At 31.2% G+C, this 27,409-nt stretch overlaps 1 protein-coding gene across 2 annotated transcripts in view; it reads right to left on the minus strand.

Moving 5' to 3' along the window:
- Positions 1-27,409, minus strand: part of LOC106670072 (ATP-binding cassette sub-family G member 4) — a 72,255-nt gene that overhangs the window by 14,485 nt on the left and 30,361 nt on the right. The window contains exon 1 of one of the 2 annotated variants that reach the window (XM_014400078.2): positions 9,209-9,310. The exons of the other annotated variant lie outside the window; for it this stretch is intronic. Within the exon in view, the coding sequence (XP_014255564.1) occupies positions 9,209-9,240 (32 nt within the window). The 5' untranslated portion in view covers positions 9,241-9,310. Of the gene's footprint in view, positions 1-9,208; positions 9,311-27,409 lie in introns of those variants that run through there. 2 annotated transcript variants of the gene reach the window in all.

Below are 27,409 nucleotides of genomic sequence, written 5' to 3' on the forward strand. Positions count from 1 at the left end.
ATATCTTACTTTGGAAGTTATTTTTTAACTACCGTCTGAGTGCCCATTGTCCCTAGGATTTTTGGGTCTATCGTAACTGTGTCAAAACCCGGTCAATTTTTTGTTTCGTGGATAAGGGTCAATATGGATTTCTTTCCGGTAACTCAGCTACCCTAAGACGCTCAAGATACTCTATTTTAAGAAGTCTTTCCAACCAATATGTACAAATAATGAGGTTCTTATGTTCTGTCTTTCTAGACTATACAGGATGTCCGGCTACTCGTGTTACATACTGTCAGTATATTCGACATTCAAAATGGAACCAAAAAGTCCTAATTAACTATGGTCTGAATCTCAGCAGTTTCGGAGTTTCACTTTTTCTGATTTTTTTAGATTTTACCTTGCTTCAAATGAGTGATAACTCCAAACCGAAAAGGTTTTAGACAAATCTGTTGATACCATTGAAAGCTACGTTAAATTTCCAACGAGTATTAATACTAAACTTGAAACGTTCGTGAAATAAGCGTTTTAGTAGCCAGATCGTTGAATTTTTTTTTTTCAAAGTTGATATATATCCTTTTTAATTTGTTCAAAGATGAGGAAATTGATGAAGGAAATGAAAAACCGTGGTTTGGATAGGAAAAAGTGTAATAATTCCGAGATATTAGAATTAAAAAGGATATTAAATGGAGTACGTTTGCTGAAATTTGCTGGTTTCTAATTTTGGAAATAGTAGATTAAAATCAACGTAGTAAGTTTTCAACTTTGAAAAAAAAAATATTTTTCAAAGTTCTGGCTACTAAAACGCTTATTTCACGAACGTTTCAAGTTTAGTATTAATACGCGTTGGAAATTTAACGTAGCTTTCAATGGTATCAACAGATTTGTTTAAAACCTTTTCGGTTTGGAGTTATCATTATTCATTTGAAGCAAGGTTGTAAAATCTTAAAAAATCAGAAAAAGTGTAATAACTCCGAAACTGCTGAGATTCGGACCATAGTTAAGTAGTACTTTTCGGTTCCATTTTGAATGTAGAATCTACTGGCAAAGTTTGTAACACGAGTAGCCGAACACTCTGTATTTATAGGTTACATTTATTTTACATCTTTGGCTGAGAAAACTTGATAAAATAGTCAGCCCTATAATAAACGAAATTACAACGCTTTCAAGAAAGTAACAATAATTATCAAAAATTTGTAACGTATTGAAGAAATTATTATTAATAATATAGAAAGTGGCCCTCATGTTGATGTCGAAAGGATTTGATACTACCACACGAGATTATTATTCATGTTAAATTGTCTGGATATTTGGGGGGAATCTTTTGGAGCAGATTCTTTCCTTGCCTACCTGACAGAACTCTGAAGGTTCTTTTTCTCTATATTTTATACCTTCTCTAAAGGGGTTCCTCAGGGTTCCACCCTTTGCCTAATACTGTTTATATTGTATTTGATACTAGCAGGTCTCCTCGGTCTTACTCTTTGCTGACGACGTTTAAATATTTAACCTAAAATAAAAAATGAACCTGACAATTGGTACAGGTCTCATAGACGAAATTTTAACGTTTTCTAACTTGCTTGTAAATACATTTTCAAACTCGAATGATGTACATAACGTCTCAATCTACTAATTAACTTTTGATCTGAACAAATGGATTGAGATAGAAATGATCACAAGCTGGATGAATTCACTAGGTACAAAATCAAAAAAGTTCCTTAACGTCCCAACCAGGACTACAAAAATCTACTTCTCTCAGTAGGCCAGAATAAGGAAAATAATAAACCTTCAGACTGGCCATTTTGTATTCAATTAAAAATACGAACAAGTACCTGTGGGTAAATCTTCGGAAAGGCGATAATAAAACGCAAAGAGTTTTCAAGGTTTGGAAATAATGAAAGGTCCATTTCAACAATGGATCTTTTAGGCCGCGGTGGAAGAAAGGGAGACTGTGGTCACCAGTGACCCAGAATAAAAAGAATAGGCATTTTTGCATAACCTTATCAGTTATTCCGCTTGAATTTCTGTAAATACGTTGCATTCATTGTTAGTTAATCAAGGGGATATTCAGTCTTAAAGTAAAGTTTATCTTTCATTCATTTCATTCACCTCAGGGGTGGTTTTCAGTTGAAATAAGTGTCAGGTTGACCATCTTAAGTATTTCCGAACGATCTACCAAGTCAAATTAGACTCAATTTTAAAATTATTGAGTCTAATTTATGAATTTGGTCCCTTTGTTCGATCTTAAACAAAGGTAAACACAACTGGGTCATATTACTAATGTAAACACATCCGATTCGCGTGTTTTCGAATAACAAGAACTGAAAAGTGAGAAATTATGCATCTGATTAAGATTTTATGGGTCACATCTGGTTTTTTCCGTGCTATTCAATAGATCTTTTCGTCCTATTTGCTTTTCATGTTGACCATGTTGACAGAAAAGGGTCAGCCATTCGACGAACCCGTCACTCTTATCGAACGGTAGTATATAAATACATTATGAATCGATAAACGTACACGAGTGGTCCGGAACGTTATTACATTAATTATAATATCTTAATAAATTAATAATACCCCTGAGTTTTGTTTTATACAATGATCTTATTATAAATATTTTTTTGTCGTTATGTAGCCAATTACCCTACAAATCTTCCCTAAACGTTATAACTCTAATTATAGCCCAGTGTTATGTATTAATATTTATTTTGGACAATTATATTAATTTAGATGCGAGCGTTTTTGCTAGAAAGATGTAAAAAACTGGTTTTGAAATTCGATGGCCTTTCCTGAAGGCCGTGCACAGTTATCCTCTCGCAACAAAGACAACAATATGAACCTTCATCTGTTAACGAGAGTAAATTCTTTAGAAATTATTCAACTATAAGTTTTTCAAATATTTTGACTCGCTATGCCCGGAAAACCAATGTGAATCGAACATTGTTCTAATCGATTTTAACAATATTAACCGACACTTAGTCATCTAAGTACATACGTTTTTTAAATTTTGCGGCGTCTATAGTGTTTGTAATTTCAAAGATAGCAATTGCACCGCGAGAGAAAAAATATAATACCTTCTTGGAAAAAATTACCTACAATCCAATTTTCTCGAATTATAAAAACCTCCTGAAAAAAACTTTAATCTATATTTATGAAAATACATTCTAAAAATTATAAAACCTAAGATTTTTTACATTTAAAAAGCTAAAAAAATTTCCTATAAAAAGTAATAATTGCACCCGTATAGTAATTTTAGATCGACGTAGGAACAAGAAAAATTTAACAACGTGCTGTTTACCTTCATAATTATAAAGTAGGCTATAAGAATCTATGACGCAGACTACAAGAATTACACACATTTTGATCAGAACTTGGCCAAAATTACCTTTAGGTGTTCATCAAACTCCCTCGTTACATAAGGCCAGTCTGGCCTTGTCAAATTTATAAATCTTTTTAATCTGCCAGCTGTTACTTAGACAGATAATTTAAATGTAGAAACAGTGGTTCTTATTTTTCAATCCAGTCTATCACGGTTTGATTTTTCGTTACTAAAAGATTAATTAAAAAGAAAAAAGACGGTGTTGGATAAGCCTTTCGTACACATCATTTTCTTAGAATTCTCCTCTGAAAAATCTCAAGAGATTAATTAAAGCCTGTGCATAAGTATTGGCAGGAACTTCTGTCATATTAAAATAATGGGAGTAGTCGTAGTTAGAAGAAATGCAGAACACACAATATAAGTGGATCGTAAAATCTACCTTTTTTGCGTCATATTAACATTTTTTTAACTATAAATTAAATCTTGTTAACTTCAAATTAATATTTTCATTTCAAATTACCCGTTGTAAGTTTAAATTAACCCTTTTTAATTTTACCCTACAATATCTTTAAAATTGACTAAAAGATGACTATTTTGCAGAAAATTTAAAGAATTACAAGAAAACCACTTTAAAAATCTTCAACTCTGTCCTAGTAGGATCGATTTTATTAATAAAAAGACATTTATGGTATGAGATGGTTTTTCGTTCAAATATATTTTTTTACACTAAAAAATACTAAACTTCTCTTAGCATGGCGGTTTTTCTAGAGGTTTGATTCAAAAGTTATCAAAAAGTGAAATTAATCAAATTATCATGTGTTATATACAATTGATAGAGGGGAAATTGACATCAAAACAATATCATTGTAGATTTAAACGTTTAAAAGGAAGAAAAATAAAAGCTTATCCTGTATTTATTCGATACACCTTGTACGGCATAAACGCCTGGGATTAACGATGTAGAAAAAAATCTGACTTTACTACTACCTGCGAGAAATTTCACTCAATCAAAGCGAATTTTTTAACTTAATTTTTGAAAACGAATTCTTTAGAAATGATAAATGATGGAGTGAGTGTGGTGTTCAATCCTTTTTAAAAAGATAGTTCCTACTCACAGTAAGTTGCCTTTTTAAAAAGATAGTTCCTACTCACAGTAAGTTAGTTGTTTTGCAACGATCCGGATTTCGAGCCTTTTAGCTCATCATCAAGTTGAAGGACTTCTACAACCACGTCTCTCGACATGAATTGCCAAAGCTGATACCTCCGCCAACGCGACGTTCCAATTAGCCGCTGATTTTTTTAATGGCGCTGAATTTGAACGTGCGAAACGCGGAAATTATAACACAAATGAATATTGTACTAGTAAATACTTAATATTATTAAATTACTATAAATATATACATTAAAAAATGTAAAGTTGAACATGGTGATAAATGCATTAATAATATAACAGATTTTGCTCTACCTCCCATTTTAAATATGTACATAAATAATATCAAACATCCAAATAATTAAACTAATTAATTGTTATTATTTTTATATTAATTTAATAATATTAAGTATTTACTAGTATAATATTTATTTGTGTTATAATTTCCGCGTTTCGCACGTTCAAATTCAGCGCCATTAAAAAAATCAGCTGCTAATTGGAACGTCGTGTTGGCGGAGGTATCAGCGGGTTCACTTTGGCAATTCATGTCGAGAGACGTGGTTGTAGAAGTCCTTCAACCTGATGATGAGCTAAAAGGCTCGAAATCCGGAACGAATTCTTTGTTTTTATATTTTATTTTATTTGTATCTTTGAATTTTCATATGTTCTTCTAAGAGCACAATTATTTTACAATAAACAAATCACAAATATACGGGAATTTTGCTTTAAAGAAAGAGATAATTTGAAGTTAAAAGGGGTAATTTGAAATTAAAAAAAGGATCATTTGAAATTAAAACCCGTTCATTTAACGTTAAAAAGGGTTAATTTAAAGTTAAAACGCATAATATGAAGTACAGATGGAGAATTTGAAATTAAAAACGGTTAATTTGAAGTGAAAAGGGGTTAATTTAAAGTTTAAAAAACATTAATTTGAAGATTAATGGTTAATTTTAAATTAAAACCAATTATTTGGAAGGTGAAAAGGGTTAAGTTGAAATTAAAGAAAGTTAATTTAAAATAAAAATGGTTAATTTAAAGTTAAAACTGTTCATTAAAAGTTAAAAAGCGTGAATTTGACATTTAAAAAAGGTTAATTTGACGTTAAAAACGGTTGTTTTAAAGTTTAAAAAAATCATTTGAAGATACAAAAGGTTGATTTGAATTAAAATCAATTAATTGGAAGTTCAAAAGGGTTAATTTGTAATTAAAACAGGTTAATTAGAAGATAAATAAGAGTTAATTTAAAATTAAAACAGGTTAATTTAATTTACATTCTTTTTATTAATTTAATATGATGGTAAAAATACTTTGTAATCCAAGTTAAAAAAATTTAAATACACTAATTTGAGATTAAATGTGGTTATTTTGAAATTAAAACGGGTTAATTTGAAATCAAAAAGGGTTAGGCTTAAGAAAAAAAAAACTTAATTTGAAGTTAAAAAGTGTTAATGTGACGGGCAAAAGCTGTATACTATATCTATATATAGTACGATATCTATACTAGATTCTCAGTTAAAGAATTTTTAAACAACAAATATAAAGGTTTAAATATTCAAAGCACGACGTTTCAAAATAATAGCAGGGACAAAACGGATCACAGAAGAGTTTCAGCTATATCCGAAGGGGGTAACTTTTCTCGGTTTTCAGGATTTCACAGAAGGCCAAATATGCTTTCCATTACTTATTACAAAATATATATTATATATTAATATATATATATATATATAACATATATTACAAAATTGGTGTCATTTCATTCAATAGATGCCTTCACCCCCAGCAGGCAATAAATTTTTTTTTTAAATAATGGGTATTAAATTCAAAATCTTTTAAAAATTTTGTGAACATGATTATTTTTTTTATTTTTTTTTTCTTTAAGTAAGGTGAGGTTATTCTAGTACGCTTTTAAAGGGACATATTCATCAAAGAACGAGTGAATGAAGTAGTTCTGTTTTTAAGGGGATAGGAAGGGCGTGAGAAGATATTTGATAAGGAAATAAATCTATTTCTTCTTAACATAGATATATGTTCCAAGTTGTATTACAATACTAAAATATAATATAAAGTATGGTGAATCATATTTGTTTATATCTCTTTGAACAATTAGATAGCCTTGAAATTTTTTTAAAGGTTGATGTTTAATTGTTGATGTTCAAAAGTGAAGAGGCTCTTATTATTGCTAGCTCTTATTATAATCCAACTTGTATAATTTAAATAAATTGAAAAAAAATAAAAAAGCTTAACTATTCATCCGAAAAATTGTCCTTCGGTTGTTTCTTTTAATAAAACCATTATTATTTTTTAAAGATGCCCAAATTGTTTTTAAAGGTGTATAGTTTTATTCAAAAATTTCTAACATAGACGAAATATAAAAGGTTTAATCGCTTTTTAATTCTTTTTTGCTTGTGTTTGCCTTTAAGAGACAAGTTGTCTTTTTTTTAAAAACACATTGATCAAATACTTCAAAGATAACCTCTTTTTTGCATTATAATCCTGCCAGAGTTCAATTTGTCTCGCAGCTGTCCTTGGTCGGACAAGCGTCGCTATCCACACTTCAGCGATATTTGAAGACGGGGATATTCAAACAAAAAAAACCCTCCAAAATGAAAGACTTGTGACCTCAACAAGTCAATAACAAGTCAGAAAACCCCGATGCAGGAAAAGAAACCGTTGAGGAACAAACACAACTGGCCTTCCGCATTTTATTTTCCAAAAGCCTGGAAACAGAATCTTCCTAAACAAAATCGAATGAAAACAAGAGCGACGGGTTTTGAGGTGATGTTATCAAACTTGTATCATTGGGTTAACTGGCAATGAATCAAACGATCGAAAGGGGACAAACGTAATTACCGGCACAATTGTATGATCGATACCAGTCCAGTAAAGAAACCTACAAAATGCCAAATTATTTAACAATATCAGTCTCTTTCTTGTCTGATTTTTTCCGTGAAAAATAATTTTAAGAAGAATCTTAAAACTAAACTCCTCCTTAACCTTAACCTGGGGGTTTTTCCCGAGACTTTAGTTCAAAAGTTATCAAAAATCGAAATTAATCAAACAAGGATGTGTGATATACAATTGATAGGGGTGGGGGAATTGTCATGAAAACAGAATTGAGATCTGCAATTAAATGGTTAAAAGGAAGAAAAATAAAAGATTTGTTCGCATTTATTTGATGCTTCTTGTATGACATGCTATAAACTCTTTGGCTTACGATAAACTGATATATCAAAAATTTGCAATATCTTTAAAATTGATTTTAAAAAAAACTATTTTGCAGATAAGTTAAAGGACCAAAATAAAACTATTTTAACACTCTTCAAATCTGACCGAATAATATCAATTTTATTAGCAAAAAAATATTGTATGAGATTTTTTCGCTCCAATAGATTTTTTACAATAAAAACAATACTAAATTTCACTTTTTTTTCTTGAGGTTTTGATTCAAAAGTTATCAAAAAGTGAAATTAATCAAACTATGATGTGTGATATGCGATTGATATGGGGGAAAATTGACATCAAAACAGAATCGCGATCAGTAATCGTGTCGTACTGATGGCTTTAAGGTTTTAAAGGAAGAAAACTAAAAAATTAACCTGTTTTTACTTTATCCCTTTTGTATGGCATGATATAACCTCCTGGAATTAATGATACCCTGATCTGTCAAAATCTGACTATTGACTGCCCGAAAGAATTTTCACACAATCAAAGCAATTTTTTTTATCTAACAAATTTAAAATTGAAAAAAAATAGTTTGCATAATAGGTAAAGAACTACAAGAAAACCTCTTTAATACTCTTCAAATCTGACCTAATAAGATCGATTTTGTAAGCAATAAGCAATTATAGAACTAGATTATTTCGCTCAAATATTTTTTTATAATAAATACAATACTAGACCCCTCTTAATATGAGGTTTTGGTTGAGATTTTAATTCAAAAGTTATCAAAATTAATCAAACCAGGATGTGTGATATGCGATTGATATGGAAGAAAATTGACATCAAAACAGAATCGCGATCAGTAATCGTGTCGTACTGATGACTTCAAGGTTTTAAAGGAAGATAACTGAAAAATTAACCTGTTTTTACTTTTACTTTTTTTTTATTTGATTCTATTCCTACCTGGTAGAATTTTTACACAATCAAAGCGATTTTTTTTTAATGTAAACTAAATTTAAATTTGAAAAAAAATTTTGCATAATAGGTAAGGAACTATAGTAATACCTCTTTAATTCTCTTCAAATGTGACCTAATAAGATCGATTTTGTAAGGAAAAAACATTTATAGCATGAGATTTTTTTTCGTACAAGTATTTTTTTTATAATAAATACAATACTAAACCCCTCTTAACTTGGGTTTTTGGTTGAGATTTTGGTTCAAAAGTTATCAAAATGTGTAATTAATCAAACCAGGTTGTGTGATATGCTATTGGGAAAATTGACATCAAAACAGAATCGCGATCAGTAATCGTGTACTGTTTGCTTAAACGTTTAAAATGAAGAAAAATAAAAGATTAGCCAGTTTTTATTTCATCCTTCTTGTATGACACAATAACGATACATTGATGTCTCAAAAATCTTAAGTTTATTACCTGGTAGAAATTTCATGTAATCAAAGCAGGTTTTTTAATCTAAAATATCTTCAAAATTGATTAAAAAAAGACTATGTTGCATAAAAGGTAAAGAACTACAAGGAAACTTATAACATTTTTTGACAAAAATAGGTTGACATTTGGCGGTCCTAGTTTCAAAAGATAAACAATTTACCTCCACGCCTGCATTTGTGGTAAATTATCCATTCTGACATGCACTGTGCACACGGTTTATTGTAACGAACTGTGCAGGTTTGATGCCACCTGGTGGATATCTAATGACAATTATTGGTGGGGGTAGCATTATAGCTTGATGTCTCCACTAGAGACGCTAGCTCCCTTTTAACCCCCTCCAACTAATACTATCCCAAAATATAATTTTTTTAATCTAGTTGACCCTATGGATTAATTATTAAAAGATTTATTTGGTGTAAGTTAGCTAAAACGCGTCCTATTGTTACTGCTTGTATCAACAAACGAGGTGGATTTTAGTGCATGTTAAGATACACCTTGGTGTATTGTATGATAATCATAAAACAAACAATAGTTTTACAAAATTCTAAACGATTATTTTGAAACATCAAAACATTTTTAATTCAAAAATTCAACATTAGGAAAGACTTTTTTTAAATGATCATAAATTCAATGCAATATTATTTCAACTTAACTGTTCATAACATTGGGCTGAAAGGTAAATTGATATCAAACACTGGTTTATACACGAAAACATTTTTTAAAACTAAATGACCTTGAAATTTTACTGATATATTGTTAAAGTTAATAGTTTGATCTTAATCAAATAGTACAAACTCGTTTAGAAAAGATAAGCGTGATTACAGCGGTCATTAATATAGCTGTAATTTGAGAATTGAGTTGCAGTGATAACATATTCCCTCAGCTCTTCATCAGTCAGCCCATTTTAGGGCGTATTAGTGGAATTTTACGTGTCACCCATTAGTTATCCGTTTTATCGGTTGTTTCTCAAAATAACTCGTGTTTTGTATTATGTCTAGATGACTTGTCTAAAGAATCTTTAAACTTTTGGGTCAAAAATTGGTTCATCTCTGATCAGATCACTCATGTGTTGTAATAATCCTCTTCATTATAAATAACAACAAATTTCACGTTTTATTTTATTGACCATATAGATAAATTTACTTAGAAAAAGAATCTCTTATCGGCGTTTTTGACCTTTACTGAAGCTTTAGATCTTATTTACCAATGTTGTCGAAGCGGAAAATCTTTGGATATTAGTTTTAAAAAGGGCAAAACAAGGGGTTATCTAAATTAGGTAAAGACCTTACCACCAAAACTGCTTAACGTATTTTTAAATAATTACAATTATCTATCATCATTGTCAATAATATTATCGATATGTTGTAATAGGCAAACAATTATAGCGAGCGATCTGTTTTACAAAAATACCAAGGAGACAAAAATGAATGTTTTTATAACAAAAAATGTGTAATTTTGTCCCGAAATAAACAATTCATTTTTGTTTTTTCTTTCTAGCTACAAATTCGTAGGAGGCTAAAAGAAACTTTTATATAATTCACTAGTTTTCGTGGTCCGCTTGGCCAGTTAAATCTTTCAATTAATTAAGGTTTTTAGTTGGGATAAAAAAAACATTGTCACGAACGGGATTCGAACCCACGACCTTCGGCTAGATACCCCGCTACTCTACTGCTTGAGCTAATCCCGCTCGTGACACTGACTTTTTTTATCTCAACTAAAAAACCATAAGTAATTGAAAGCTTTTATACAATATTGGTTGTAATAGACCAATTAGATTTTGAAAAATGTTTCCGAAATATTATAACTTTTCTGCATTTCTTCGAACAACTAAATAACCTTGAACAATTTCTGAAATACTATTGGAGTTTGTTTTATATATACTTTTCTCAATACTTTTCTACAAAAGCTCGACATCATATTGAAACAATGTTTTTTAACTTTTTTAGAGCAATAATAGGCAAACAACTATCATTGTGACCAATTTGTTGTAAAAGGCCCAAAAACTGAAAAGTGAATTTTTTGTTCTGGGTCCAATTGGTCTCTCTTTTGTACAAAAGCTGTATTGCTTACTTTTCTGAAAAATTAATTTCATGATTGTCATTCCAAATGACGACAATTTCCTCTATTTTTAATCGGTTGACAGAACAGAGAAGTTCTTGTAAAACAAATTTTCTTATCGGTGACCCTGGCTTCGGCTCTTTTATGATCTCTGCCACCACAATTGAAATGCCATGTCCGTTGATAATTTTCTACTATCTTCCATTTATGTCTTTTGATATAAATATTCTTTTACTATAGTTTTCAATTTTTCTACTTTGGTCCAAACGAATTGATGTTGAAATATTTTGCATTAATAAAAACCAAAGGCGACACAATTTTTTTTTTTTTTAATCATCTTTTTATGTACGGTATTGGTTGAAATGAAAAAGTTAGTGTCACGAGCGGGATTCGAACCCACGACCCTCGGCTCAATACGCCGCTACCACTTGAGCTATCGTGATTTCGATCCACCAACTCCCCATCTCAACCTTTTTTCGAATTTTCCCCCATTTTTGCCATTTTTTCGGGTTCGAATCCCGCTCGTGACACAAACTTTTTCATTTCAACCAATAGCTTACATAAAAAGATTAATTAATTGAAAGAAGATATTTGGTCGATCGGACCACGAAATATAATGGGAAAAAATAAATTCTCGGTATATTTTTCGACATAAATGGTGCATTTGACATAGTCTTATTTTATTGCACAGGCTAAAAAGGAAAAAAATTTCAACCTTATAGTGAGGGAATTTCAAAAAGAGGAAAACATAAATAGTTACAAATCTCAAACAATCAAAAAACCTCAATAAAATCCCTCAGGGATACGTTCTAGGCCCATTACGTTGGACTAGTTTTTAAAATACGCTGAACAAACTAAAATTGGAGGAGTGCCCGCTGCGTTTGTGTCAGATCTAATGATTATTACAGAGGCTTGCATAAAAAAGATCAATAGTAATTGAAAAATGATTCAAATATTAAAAATACCTCCAGATTAGTGCAATGACGAAAGGAAAACTAAAACACAAGACTAGATGTTAAAAGGCTAATTACCTAGGAAAAAAGTTACGCCAGACTCACCATGTTATCAAACCAGTAAAATAATTGATAAAAAAACCTTTATTAATATTTACATTAAGAATTTTTTTAATTAGGCCAAAAGCATGACTTCCGCTATCTATACGTCTGCTAATTCATAACTGTACGTATATATATATATATATATATATATATATATATAAATTATTAAAGAAATATTTTTATATAGCAGTTGTGTTAATTATAATCATTATAGTTTTAATACAACATAACACACATTTTAACAACATAAGTAAACCTTAGATATTATTGTTCGTTATTATTATTCGTTATTAATCTTGGATAGTTCATGCTTTTTGACAAACAAATAAATGTTCTGAAAATGCCATTAATATTAAAATTGATTAATCTTTATCTAGTTACATCTTTCTCAAAATTAACTATATTCTCTCTTTTTTTATTACAGATTATTCGATTGTGGTTTCCTTCTTTTAAGTAAGTATTTAGAATTAATTATTAATGCAAGATATATGATGCTCATTGACCCAAAGTGTCCGATTAAGCAAAACACAACATTTATTTATTAGTTATTTATTTGGTAATTATGTCCGGAAATGTTTTTCCGGTAAACCGATGGCTTTTAATATAAAAGAAAAATGGAGTTTCTCCGTAAATATATAAATTGGATCCAGCTGCGTTTCTAAATATATCTGGATAACAAGGAATATTTTTATGTCCAAAGAGTTGGGTTTTTTTAGTAAAAAATCATAACACTTTCTTCTTCATACTTGTTACAACCCATATTTGACTAACATAACACAGAGACAAACAAGTAATTTAAATTTTTTAGTTTTGAGGAATGAATTAGAAAAAACATTATACCAGCAACAACTGGGCGACACACAAAAACACAAATAAAACTATTCCTTAATAGTTTTAATTCCCTTTAAATGCCAGAGAATGTGTAGTATTTGGGGTCGTGTCTGCCTATAAGAGGTTCTCCTTAAGGTACCGCGTGGGGAAGAAAAAACTCAATAATAACATTGCCTTGTCATACGAACAAACCAATACTTCTCTGTTCATTAGCCTCTTTTCCAATATATTTTCATTTAGCGGGCCGAGTTACATGAAATTTACAAGTTATTCAGGGGCGGTTTTTCCGTTTGTCAGCCCTTAAAAGTAACAAGTTACTTTCTGACCTTCTCAGACTTTATAAATCAGAAATACAATTGCTTTGTCTGATATCCTGTTGCTTAGGAAGCGTACAAAGTTTTCTAAAAATGAGAAACACACTTAACTCTATTGTGATTATCTTCCGCTATCTTAAGTGTCTCTTGTTAATTATTTGCGTTTCAACTTTAACCTGGCCTTCATGAGCGTACTTTTACTTAAAAAGAATAAGTGTTTTTCTTTTAAACTTGTCAAACCACCTTTAGAACACAGGTCGCAATTTAGCAAATACCTCTGTGCGTTTTTTGCTTTTTTCTATAAAAGTAAAAACGCATTAGATAGTTTATTTGGAGCTTATTATCATTGAGAAGGAAATAAAAAAAGAAAGTAAATTAATTGAATGGAGAGTATAAAACTTGAAGCCTGCATATTTAATACTTAAAACAATATTTAAAACATTCGTTTAAAGAATACAATTTGTTGTATATTTGTTATTTAATTTAAAGTGTTAGTCATAAGGTCAGATTATCGTGTAAAATCTGTGATCAGAACTTCAAATACCACAAAGGTGACACCGCGACCTTTGTCGCTGAAGGTAGCAAGGTGAAAAATTCGAGGTTCCATCCGCATTGATCATTTATATATGTGATATGAAGTATGCCCCGGGAATTTAAACCATTGCCATTATTGGAATGGGGTTCGACATGTCGAATTTAAACAGTAAAAAAACCTTGGCCGACCACTTGACAAAATTGATTTACGACGTGCAATTTGGAGAAAGTACCGATTTAAGGTCGGTGTGCTAAGTCATTCGGTGAATACGCTTCGTTAAAAGTCGCGCTATTGTACAAGACAAAAATGACCTACACCTTGAAATAACTTTTTTGCAGGTTTTAAAATCGCAAAATCAGTAATCAGACCTCTAAGTGTGGGGTTGCCTTTTCAATATATGCAATTAATAAAATAAATATTTTTTTATATCAAATATACCTTTTTTAACTTCAAATTAACTTTTTTTCAATTAACCCTTTTTAATTAAAAGTAATCTTTTTCATTTCAAATAAGTCTTTTTTAACTTTAAACTTACTAAATCCATTATATTTAGTGGTCTATTGACCAGATTACTTCTTTCAATTAATTGAAATGAAAAAATTAGTGTCACGAGCGGGATTCGAACCCACGCCCTTCGGCTCAATACGCCGCTGCTCTATCCACTTGAGCCATTTTTCAACTAAAAACCTTAATTAATTGTATGATATTAATTGGTCAAGCGGACCACGAAACTAGTGAATTTAATAAGTTTAAAATGAAGTATCCTTCACTAAAGCTCTTCGTGGCCATTTCATTTGTCGCCGAGAATCAAATTGATTACACGACATTTGAATAATGGCAAAAAGGAGGGAAAATTCAAAAGGTGTGGTTGAGATGGGAGGTTGGTGTCCGAGTGGATCGAGGTCACGATAGCTCAAGTGGTAGAGCAGCGGCGTATCAAGCCGAAGATCGTGGGTTCGAATCCCGCTCGTGCCATTGACTTTTTTATCTCAACTAAAAACCTTAATTAATTTTATGGAGTTAGTAAAGTAGATGGGGAGTTAAGGATGGCCACCAGGTACGACAGAGTTATATGGACTCTGTAACACCTGCACTGGAGGTCAGGAGTTAAAATGCATTATTTTAACATTTAAAATAAGATTTATATGAAGTTTAAAAGGGTTAATTGGAAATTAAAAAAGGATTAATTTGAAACTGATAATCCTGGTGCCATAAAAATTCTTACTAAATGTGGCTACAACGTCAAATTTTGTCGTTTATCCTTTAGATAGATTATGCAATCCTGCTTTTTTATATTTCATTATTCATAACTGTCTCCATTAAAAGGTTCAATTCACCAAAACAAAACACACATCATTACAACATTTTTGGCAATTAGTCCGCAGTATTTTTATACACACTACAACTATTATCTCATAATTATGAAATACGTTTTTGTAGATCATGGCAATAGGACAAGGTGAATAAATGTCTGCGTTTACATGCGATTAATGAATAAAAATAAATATAGTGAGTGTAAAATGAAAAGAGACACGCAAAATATAGCTTTAATTATAGTAATTAAAAATAAAATATACATATCATGTAACCAATTATAAGCATACATCGTTAAAATGAAGTTCATAAATAATAATATAATGCAATTATAAATAAACAAACACATCAGTGCGTACTTCAAAACGAGTCTGAACATTTTAGGCGATCGTGAAGAATTCAACCTTTCATTATTGATAACGAGCCTTGAAAAGTGTATTGGTGTGAGCGAACCTTGCCCGTCCAAATGGCGATCTGTTGTTTTCCAATGTTAAAGTTGTAAGCCTTGCCAGGTTCATTTAACAATCAAGTATCTTTTGAAATGTCCGATAATGGGAGAAAACGTACAGGCAAATCGATTAATTCTGTACGTATAAAATTCTGGATTGGATGTGTCCTTGTTCCGTCAAGATGTAAATATATTCAAGAAAACTTGACAGGTCGAATATTGTTTTTTTTTATTAGGAGTCTTACATAAAAAATTATCGTAATTTTGAGTTTAACTAGGTCAGTTTACGACGTATTCATTCTTTATTAAATCACCGTCAAATAATTAAGTCCGATCAGGAAAGTCAGAATGACAAGTTTTAATAAGCTAAGTTTGGATGTAATTCTAATGTACGATGAATTCTGACAAAATGAAACAGAATAAAGTTTTTGTTTCGAAGTTGATTTATTATTTTTAAATTATGATAATATAATGTGGGAAGTATAGGGGCCGACAAACAGTGCGGTCATCGCTGGCTCTCTGCGGAGTTTTACTTTTTTCCGGTCTTTCAAGCGTATTTTTCAACCTGCAACTATTTGGGCTTCTGTACCTGAATACTCGATATCCCTCGAGGCGTGGTTAAACAACCCCTTCCTTTCACGCTAATAAATTACATTCATTCCAAAAACTTAGCATAGATATAGCACAGGCATAATAGATTAAAATTTAAATCCAAATAGCCCTGAAGTATCAGAAGGCTATGCGCAGGAACGACAGCCTATAAACGTCAAGCATTCTACAATTGAAAATGTGCTTGACCGTTATTTTATTCTTGCTTATCTGGACCCCGTGAATTATTCTCGTTTGACCTATGCAAAGTCTTGTCAGCATGGACTTTTCTCTTTTCGACTAGTCTTCCGTGGACCAGGGACTGATGTCTTTCATAACCTGCCACCGATCAGCAGAGTTATTTCTGTTTTTACAAGGCCAGCGGTTTTCCATTCTCCTTTTAATTATTTGACTATGATAATCATGTGGGTAAAAATAGGATTGAGCAGGTGCGCTAAAAACTGTTTACCAAGTTTAGAAAAAGAATTGTAACTTTGTAAAATAAAGAACGAAGTGAGGTTAAATACAAAATTGTTCATTTTAAGAAACTCAAAGGAAGTAAAAAATTGATAAGTCTGAATTACCCCAAAGAGTTTCTTGATTCGAGGCATGGCAGAGTGAGGCAAAAATAGAAACACCTTATTTTTGGAAGTTCAAATCACCAACTGGCCAATTTTAGGGCGGATTTTGTGCACTATAAGGCTACTTGGCCATAAAAGGGAAAATTGAATCCGTAGTTCATTATTATTTGCAATTATATCGCTTGCGACTTGGCCATAATTGTTTTGGTCGTCCGGGTCGAATATGAACCATCAACTTAGGGTATATTTTGTAGTACCAAGAAATCTAGTTCTACGGGATAATAACCGTTCCCAAAATAGCTTGAACAAAACTTCTGGATTACTAGTGGCCAAAGTCCTCTCATTCTTCCACTACGACCTAAATTGTCTATTGTAAATTTAACCCTTTTTTTGCAAATCTAGAAAGGTGTACTTCCCTTATATATTTCTTTATTTGTTAGTATTGCCTGTACCATTTCTGTGCAAAAGCTTTGCGGTCAATAAGCAATGTCCTTTATAAAGGCCTGTTATTTTTCCTAATTCTTCTCTAATGAAACTTGATTGAGATGGGGAGGAAACTCTTTGATTTTTTGCACCTAATGATGCACGTACATAGTCATTTTTTTTCTCCATCCATCCAGTTCCAATTTTAGCGTGCTGTGAGGACTCCTCTTGGTTGCATACGTTATCCTGGTACCCACATCAAAGTCACCTGTTTTCGTATTCCCCAGAACTATGTTAGTCATCTCCAGACCAGCTTTGAATTGAAGGTCTAAATGTTTTGGTACCTTTTAATACTTTTTTTCGTGTTCCGTTATTTCACAAAAATCTATTCATTTAGATTTGGTATCAGTATCGTAATTGGTGACCGAACTATAAGAATGAAATATTTTATGGCTTTAAAGATTACTTAGAACGAATTTACATTGTTTTACCTACTTTACTGGAAGCGATTTTTCGTGTATATATACTATATATTTCGTAAACGAGCCTGCATATTAATTTCAAATCCTAGATTTAAAAAATTGATATATATATATAATAACCTTGATCTATATGCACAATAAAGACAGAAAACATTATTTTTTTTAAATTAACTACTTAGAATATTTTTAGGGAAATTTATAAAAACGCTCAGCAACGTGTCTAATATTTTTTGACCTCGTATCACCAAAACATGTTTCGCTAAATTCGGTGATCCAATATCCCTTACGATTTGGTTTTGCTTTCGTAGTTTTTTTTTTCTGCACTATGATAACCGAATATTCTCATATATTTTCTCATCTATTTTTTAACCATTTCATATCGAGAACTATGTCTAAAGATTATCTACAGCTTTAGGCAGATTCCTGATCTATTTTTGAAACTATCGCTAATCGATTAGACAAAACAATTTGGTCACCGTGGTGTGATCCTTTGAGCCAACGACCTTTAATTTAATCCTTAAAAAACTGGCGCAGTAATAAATTAATAAATTATTTATCACCCTATCAAAATATGCAGATCCTAGCTGTTGAAACGGCAATTCATTATGTACCACATTCTATTTTTAAACTTGGTTGTATGTTTATTTCTGAATTTTTTTAAATTATAAATATTATGTCCTGTTATGTTTAACTATTGTTCTGATTATTTTTGACTTCAAACTCGTAAAATATTGTGGAAATCTTGGTTAGTTATTGCCTAAGTATGAAGGCACAAATTTGTTTCTTTTTAAACTACTGAGCAAAAATACTTAAGTTTGAGAAAAAAAACTGATATTCATGAAAAGTTATGCGTTTTAACGAGAATTATGTATAGTAAAATTTGGCTGAAATTGCGACGATTTTGTAATTTATACTGTGGACGGATCGTTTTCGTAAATGGGAGGATACGCTTCATGGACGCACAACTTCTCTAATAACAGCGTGAATCCGAAACTGGAGCTAATTGGGCCAAAAGGACAAACTTCGAATCCTCGAGATTCGTTAATTTGTAACATTTAAACTTTTTCGATTAAATTAAACTGTTTCAATCGAAAATAATTTATCACTAAATGTGACGTTAGTTAATTCAGTAACAAACTAGTGAACGAGTAAGTTCGTCAAGGCAAGATCCACCACGACACATGATTACCAACTTTCAAAAATTAAAGATTAAAGCAAATACTTGTTCAAAATTTCAATTATTTTCCATTATTTAAAAAAAGTACTCTTCCTTGTTGCATTAAAATATTTATAAATCTTGTAAAGCAAATTAATCCATATTTGCTTAGTGGTCATAACTGACTATATTAATTATTCTTTTTATCTAAGGTTTTTGGTTGAGATGAAAAATTAGAGCCACAAGCGGGATACGAACCCACGACCTTCGGCTAAATACGCCGCTTCTCTAACCACTTGAGCAATCGTGTCACTAATTTTTCATCTCAACCAAAAACCTTAGATAAAAAGAATAATTAATTGGAATAATTAATATAGTCCATTATGACCCCAAAGCAAATATGGATTAATTTACTTTATAAAATTTATAAATATTTTAATACAGGGTAGAGTATTTTTTTAAATAATGGAAAATAATTTAAATTTTGAACAAGTATTTGCTTTAATTTTTTAAATAATTTTTGAAAGTTGGTAATTCTTGTGTTGTGGTGGATCTTGCCTTGATGAACTTACTCGTTTAGAGACTCATGTTTTATGTACATTCTGTATTAACCACCTTACAAACTAAAACTTTGTCTATCAATGGATTCGGTACTTATGACCTCAATGTGAAGGTTTCGGGTTCTATCAGAAAATCGCTTCTTCTGAAAAGTTACTTTCAGTATCCTTTTCTCATTTTTGTAATTATTTTACAGAGCAATAATAGGCGAATGAGTAGAAATAGTACGAGTGATTCTTTAAAAACTACCCAGGAGCTTAGTTACAAACAACTTTTGCATAGAAATGAAGGAGTATTTATCACAAATTTAAGTTGTTGCCGAAAATTGACGATTATTCTGTTTTTACCGTTAGCTAGAAGTTTGGAAAACAAAGTACATAAATATTGGTTGTTATCAACCAAATCTAACTACATGACCTTGAAGAATTAATTACTAACATACTATCATAGTTTAGTGTTTCATCCTTAATCAAAATGTACATTCTGCTGAGAAATATATTAATATCAAGTTCAGATTCATTTTGTACGAGTTGAGTTTAAAAAGTAAATTAGGAAAAATTAGCTGTTCTTCTGAAAAGTGGACCTTACCCCGTTAATAAAACAATAATTGTTTTGGAATGGAAATCACGTTAATTTTTTAGAGGTTTATAGGTTTATTCAAACATATTCTGTGCGACATAAATATTTTGAACCTAATGTTTCTGTGTTTTCATTAGGATCATGTCTGGTTGAAATTGCTGCAGTATAAAAGCAGTATTTTTTCGCCTTTCGATACCTTTTTCTTCAAAGCCCTTGAAATATATTGAAACTATTCTTTTTTCGTTCTACATAGCAATAGTAAACAAACAGTTGTAGCGACCAATATGTCTGTAAAAACTGAAGGGCGGAGAAATACATTTTTCGTATAGAAAAGAAGGTACAAAAAGGTGTAACTTTGCCACAAATTTTAGGTTGTTGCCAAAAATTAACGGCCCCTAGCAGTACATTAAGGGAAAAACATAAAAAGATTGATTGTATATTTTTTGGTTGTATAAATATATTTTAGAAAATGATCCCTAAAATTACAATTTACGGTCGATCAGAAACTCGTTTGTCCGGTTTTTTTCACCTTTTGGTACATTTTTCTCCAAAACCCTTCTTCAAATTGAAACTATAATTTTTTCGTATTATAGAATAATAAGCAAACAATTACGGCAACGAATTCGTTTTAAAACCGAGATCGAGGAAATCTATATTTTTTGTATAGAAATTAAGGTGTAAAAAAGTGTAACGTTTTGTCACAACCTGAGATTCTTGCCAGAAATTAATAGTGCAAAATTAATAAAAACCCACTGTCAATACATTTGGAGACCGAATAAATTTTTGGGAAAATAGTCCCTAAAGTGACAAGTTTTGGCCGATCAGAAACTCTTTTTCCTCAAAAGTTGTATTTTTTCACCTTTCGGTACTACTTTTCCCCAAAATCCTTAAAAACACATTGAAACTATTATTTTGTCGTTCTGTATAGCAATAATAAACAAACAATTGTAGTGGCCAATAAGCGTAAACTTTTGTCACAAACTTAAGTTGTTGCCTAAAATTAACGGTTGACTATTAAATTAAAAAATTAGTGAACTAAAGTAGTAAATTAGTATTTAGCAATAAATTAGTGGTATACTGAGAAATATAAAACATAAAATAAGTACACTTTGCTTTCAAGCCTTTCTTCATATTGAAATTATTTTTTTTTAGTTTTATAGATAAATAAGTTAACAATACAGCGACGAATTCGTTTTTAAAATACACAAGTGCTGAAAAATAAACATTTTTTAACGGTTTAAAGTGTTGTTATAACGTTAGCCTGCTGCCAAATATAAAACTGATTCACTTAATTAAAAGTCCTACTTAAAATAAAACATCAAAATATAGATTGTAATAGATGAAATAGCTTTTGAAAAGATTAAATCGAAATATTTTCCCAATGAATAACACAATGTCTATAGGTTTTGTGAGATAATTAATTACAATAATTTGGGAATGTTGTTTAATTTTTTTTTTATCGGCCAACAATGAAGATTATTTTTTCTTATAAGTTTAATTGCACCGCAAAGATATTTATAGTCTATCATCTAAATTGTTCTGGTACGGTAGCTATTATTGAGATATTTTCACATCAAAAGCCGATAGTTTCAATGTGCCACTAAAATAAAATCCTTAAGCACACAATAATTCCAGTCTTTTTTTCCAAGCCGGTCTTGAAAATTTCAGTCATATGAATGAAATAACTTCTATGGTCACTATTCATGTTAATCTTTGGGACCATTATATTGAGGGACACCAGATGGTAACTTAAATTCTTCAGAAATGGTTCTCCCATGATGGAATTTAAAGCGTCGGTCCATTACATAAGAGCTGATAAAAATGCGAAATAAATAGAACGTATGGATTATATGACTATGCTGTTTCGCAAATGAGTGGTTCCATTGTTTAGTAATTCGTAAGATGATTTCAAACGGTTATATTATATATTTTCAAATATATACTCAAATACAATTATAAGTTTATCTTATTTTTTCAGAATTAGATATGTTCAGATAATATACTTCTTACATATATATATATATANAGGTTTTTAGTTGAAATAAAAAAAAATTTAAAATTTATTTATAAAAATTTATCTCAGCTAAAAACCTTAATTAATGGAAAGATATCAATTGGTCAAGTGTACCACGAAAACTAGTGAATTTAATCAGTTAAAACGAAGTGTAACTACACTAAAGCTCTCCGTGGCCATTTCATTTGTTGCCGAGAATCAAATAGATTACACGACATTTGAAAAATGGCAAAAAGGAGAGAAAATTCAAAAGTTGGGGTTGAGATGGGAAGCTAGTGTCCGAGTGGATCGAGGTCACAATAGCTTAAGTGGTAGAGCAGCGGCGTTTCTAGCCGAAGATCGTGGGTTCGAATCCCGCTCGTGACACTGACTTTTGTATCTCAAAAAAACCTTCATTAATTGAAAGATATTAATTGGTCAAGCGGACCACAAAACTAGTGAATTTTGTAATAACGTTAAATTTAGATATAATCTAGAGTTGAGAATTTTAAGTGTAAATCAGACAGACGTATGAAAAACATTTCTCTCTATTATCTGAATGGATTGTTTAAATTTTTTTATATATGTAGATTCTTTTAAGATAATTCTAATAATAGTTATTGACACAGCCTCAAAGAATAAACCAGCAGCTTTCCAACGGTTGTAATACCACGGTTGTTGGATGAAATCCATACTTCTGAATTTTTACCCGGTCAACGGTAGAAAACAAACGTAAAAATTTCAATTTTTTTGTTCGTTATAAAAATTCTTAGCTTGGGGCTTTAATGGATATTTAAAACAAATCCAAATTTTATTTGTAAAAAAACATTTTTTTTTGCTTTACATTACAGGACATCGTCCTTTGGTTTTGTTATATTTATTGATCAAAATTTAATTTTATATAATCCTGCGTATTATTTTCCCTCGCTAGGTAAAAAATCAAATCGCCTAATAATTGAATTGAAGTGAATTATTCAATTACCTTTTTCGGCTTTTAGCGTGTCTAATATTTTTCAACCTTGTATCACCAATAAAAGTCATAAAAGTCCCATCAAAATCGATGATCTCAAGTCCGTAGCCTCTTCCTAGTACATTTAAAATTCTAAAAATAGAATACGTTTTAACATGGTTATGAAAAAGCTTTTGTTAATTGAACATCCATCTATTGTGTCTAACAACGTTGAACCAACAAATAAAAATCGTCAATAAAATTTTGACATTCAAAATAATCCACGGCTGCTACAGCTGGATGTTGTCTTAATTCCATGAACGGACATGTACTATATAAAAAAAATTACTTATGCTGCAGAATAATATAAATATAATCGTAGGTTATTGTGAAAAGTGGAATTTGTTAAAAATTGTAAAGTGTGTCCGAGTGGATCGAAGTCACGATAGCTCAAATGGTAGAGTAGCGGCGTATCTAGCTGAAGGTCGTGGGTTCGAATCCCGCTCGTGGCACTGACCTTTTTATCTCATCTACAAACCTTAATTAATTGAAAAATATTTATAACGTTTGCTCTGGTAATTTTTTGAAGATTTTAAGTTAATCTGTGAATTTAATGATGTTTTTTAGATGATTAAACAACTAATATAGTTCCTACATTTTACGTTTTGAGGTGAGAATATAAGGGTTATTACATAATAAGCATAAATTTTAAAAAGTAGATGCTCGTGTATGAACTGCGGGTTTAGTTTTAAAATGAATTCTTATACAACTTACAAACTTGTTGATATTTTAATTACCGTCATGTTGCTTTTTAACTATAGAAAACACAGATTAGTTTCTAATTGATATATTGATTTATAAAAACTGACTCAAGGATAATGGACATTTACAGAAAAAATCTTAGCAGACCTAATTCTGACGGGCGGCCTTCGCTAAAACTTCTTATACTTTTAATAAACGAAATAACCTTGTGAAGAGCTAGAGTTTCCCATTATGGAATAGCTTAAAAGCTTTTTGATAAATAACCAACCGATAGATGTTCAACATGGATCAAATTTAAAGTAAAACTCTTTAGAAAGGTCGTCGAAAGATGATCGATCAATGCGATTTTTCCAAACCCGCGTATTATGTATCATGAATGATTGATTTATGACAAAAACTTACCAAGGATACAAGACAGCATAGAAACTATTTTAGACGAGATTGTCACAAAGATCACAAGTAATTTTTAGCTAAATTAATCCATTGTAATTATATATTTGTAAGGAGGTAGAAATTAAAATTGTGAAATTTCTCTGCGTGGTCAGCAGTGTGGTGAACCAATAATATGTAAACCGCTCCTCATGACCTTATAGAAGTCTTTTTTTTTTAATTTTTTGTAAGAGGGTTCGCAACAGCAGAAGTTATATCAACCCTCGGGGTGCCGGTGTTTTTGTAAAAAAGCCCATTTCTAAGTATATCGGGTTTTAATTGATTTCGAATAATAATAATCAAAAGATAATAATAATCTAGAGTAGAATAAGAATAATAAATAATATAATCCTAATAATAATCTAAAGAAGCCGCTGGATTCGAACCCGGGACCTGTACCTAATAGTGATGGGCGCCGCGTCAACGCCTAAACCGTTGAGGCCACCGACGCCCCCCTAGAAGAGTCTTAATTTTAAAGAAATCACAAATAACCAAGACAAAAGATATAAATGCCAAAACTCGCCAGAAAGACCAACAAAACAAAATAGTTACGACAAAAATATAAAATAAAATCTATCAACATTAAAATAAAATAAAATATATTTAATTTCTTCTTTAATGGATAATAATAATAATAAAATCTTATATCATCTTAAAAATTTACAAACGGTTACGTGCAATTAGAAATATTGTATTGAAAATACAAGTTTAATCGCACAAAAAAAACCTTAGCAACCAGTTTGACTTGAAAATGTCAAATAAAAAACTGGATTGCCTACATCTTCAGACTTGCACACGACTTCCTTCAAATGCAACAAAATTGCTGTACAGGATTTTTCACGTTGCAACCATCAGCTACACATTTTATATTTAACTGATTCTACTTATTTTTTACAACATAAAATATACAGTTTATTCATTCAGACAAATCCCATTGTACGTTTTCTATTAGACAGGAAGTCAAAACAAGCACACATAAAAGAGGAATGACTCACATTTTGATTATGACCGCATGTCCTGTTCATGTACGTTTATCTTTTTTCCGGTCAGGGACACGGTTAGTGTTTTTAAAAGAACGACAATACTCCCTTATCTAAATAGTCCGTTTTTACTTGATCAAGCACATAAAATATTAAAAAATGTATGAACGATTTTTTTAGATTTATTGATTTTTGTGGAGTTTTGAAATTTGAAGTCAAAATTACCATGAACATCCATTAAACGGCTTAAATGGCCAGAAGGACACAAAGTGTGTCATCGATCAACATATGAATCACACGTTGATATACAAATAAATTTAAAACTGAGTCATTGAATTATTTATTGTAAGTGATCAACAATCTGCGAGGCGCAGTAAGGCGTTGACACGGCGCTCTCGCTGTAAGGTAAAGGACCGGGTTCTAATCCACCGGCTTCCTTAGATTATTATTAGGATGTATTATTTATTATATTCTAGATTATTATTATTTTTCGAAATCAATTAAAACCCGACATACTTAGAAATGGGCTTTTTTTTCAAAAACACCGGCACCCCGAGGGTTGATATAACCTCTGCTATTGCGGACCCTTGTACAAAAAATTTAAAAAAAAGACTTCTATATGGTCATGAGGGGCGGTTTACATATTATTGGTTCACCACACTGCTGACCACGCAGAGAAATTTCACAATTTTAATTTCTACCTCCTTACAAATATATAATTACAATGGATGGGATACAAATGGGCTTTTTCTTTAAACATCGGCACCGTATGACGTTGATACGCGAACCTCGTTTTAAAAAAAAAATTGGAACCGATGGATCTAGGGATTGGTATTTGTAGGGTCTGGCTGTGCGAAGATTGTTAGGTTATACGTAAATATATTTCTCTATAATTTTTGCTTTCCTCAGAGACAAAATATATAAACTTTTTGGGGTTTTTAATCTGAAAGTTGTAGGTATATATACCTGATAGTAAAGTTTATTGGCTCTTCATCGGAAATGGCAAAATATCTGGCCGGTATAGGAATGGTAATTTATTTCCCAGAACGGTGGGTTGCACATTGTCCCTCGAGCAAACATTAATCTGACAGTACAGCAGTACGATTCGAATTATCTCGTAGCCCCGACCATCATATCTTTTTCTGAGCAATAGCCATGACCTCAATCGTGTTCATAACTCGGCAAGCAGTAAATACGAAAAAGGACGATACGTATCAATTTGAATAAGGAATAATGAAATACAATACGAAAAAGAATTCTGTTCCTAAATTGTAAGCAGATTAAAATAAGTAATGTCTCTTTCTTGCAAAATGTATGCTTGATACGTCTAAAAACCAAGGTCAATATGAATTTGATAAAGGCTCAAAAAAAGCAGACTGAAAACGGGCTTACTGAATAGTCATTTTGTGAACCAACGGCTGATGTAATAATTATATAATCATCAAAAGTTATATCATAATTATATGAATGTGTACTGACCCACTATACAATTTTAACAGTTTAAATTATTAAATCTATTATATTTCATTCATATCTTAGTTTAACTGTTGGAAATGACGAATCACAATTGTGTATTTTTTATACAGTACAACTATTTTCAATTCGGTAACATAAGATCACAATAAGATAAGAAATATATACAAACTTAAAGATTAGAGTAGAGAAAATACGAATGATAGTAAAATGTGTACTTAATAATTACATGTCACATTCACTATCTCGGCGTATTATATCTCGAGGCCTTCGTCTCTTCAGTCGGCGAGGAGAGTTGGAAAGAATTATTCGAGATGGAGTTACTGGACGTGCTGATTTACGGTGGTTTGGGAGGGTTTTGTGAAATTTTTGATAACGGGGCGCATTTTATCTTGGACGAAAGGAAGTTTGGAGTCTGTGTGGTTTTGTTCGATGCGTAAAATGGAGCCTGGAGGGTTTCTTGTAAGATTAGGATTGGGATCTTTGGATGAGGAGGATACTCGAACATTTGGCTGTACCTCACACATCCAGTCCGTAAGTCCATATCGGCTTACTAAGTGTTGAAAAGCAGCCTTTTATTTTTAAGAGGTAAATCAGACCTCTTTGTCACGATGTCGTGCAAGAAACCTTAAAATATCACAACTTCTTGACGTTTCAGTGGTTTGTGAGGAAAAGTCAAGCGTTTGTAGTCGTCTGTCCAAGGTACCGCACATTGTCAACAGTCCCCAAGCCCCAAGGCTCTACTAGTGAGAGTTGTTGATGGTTTCTAGTGGAAATGACAGGATGTGAGTTACTAAAGATGATAGCTCTATCGTCTGCAAATGTGAGTGTGGTAGTTTTAGCATGCGAT

This window comes from Cimex lectularius, unplaced genomic scaffold, assembly GCF_000648675.2.
Source record: "Cimex lectularius strain Harlan isolate CLEC.00 unplaced genomic scaffold, Clec_2.1 scaffold49, whole genome shotgun sequence".
Classification (NCBI taxonomy): domain Eukaryota; kingdom Metazoa; phylum Arthropoda; class Insecta; order Hemiptera; family Cimicidae; genus Cimex; species Cimex lectularius.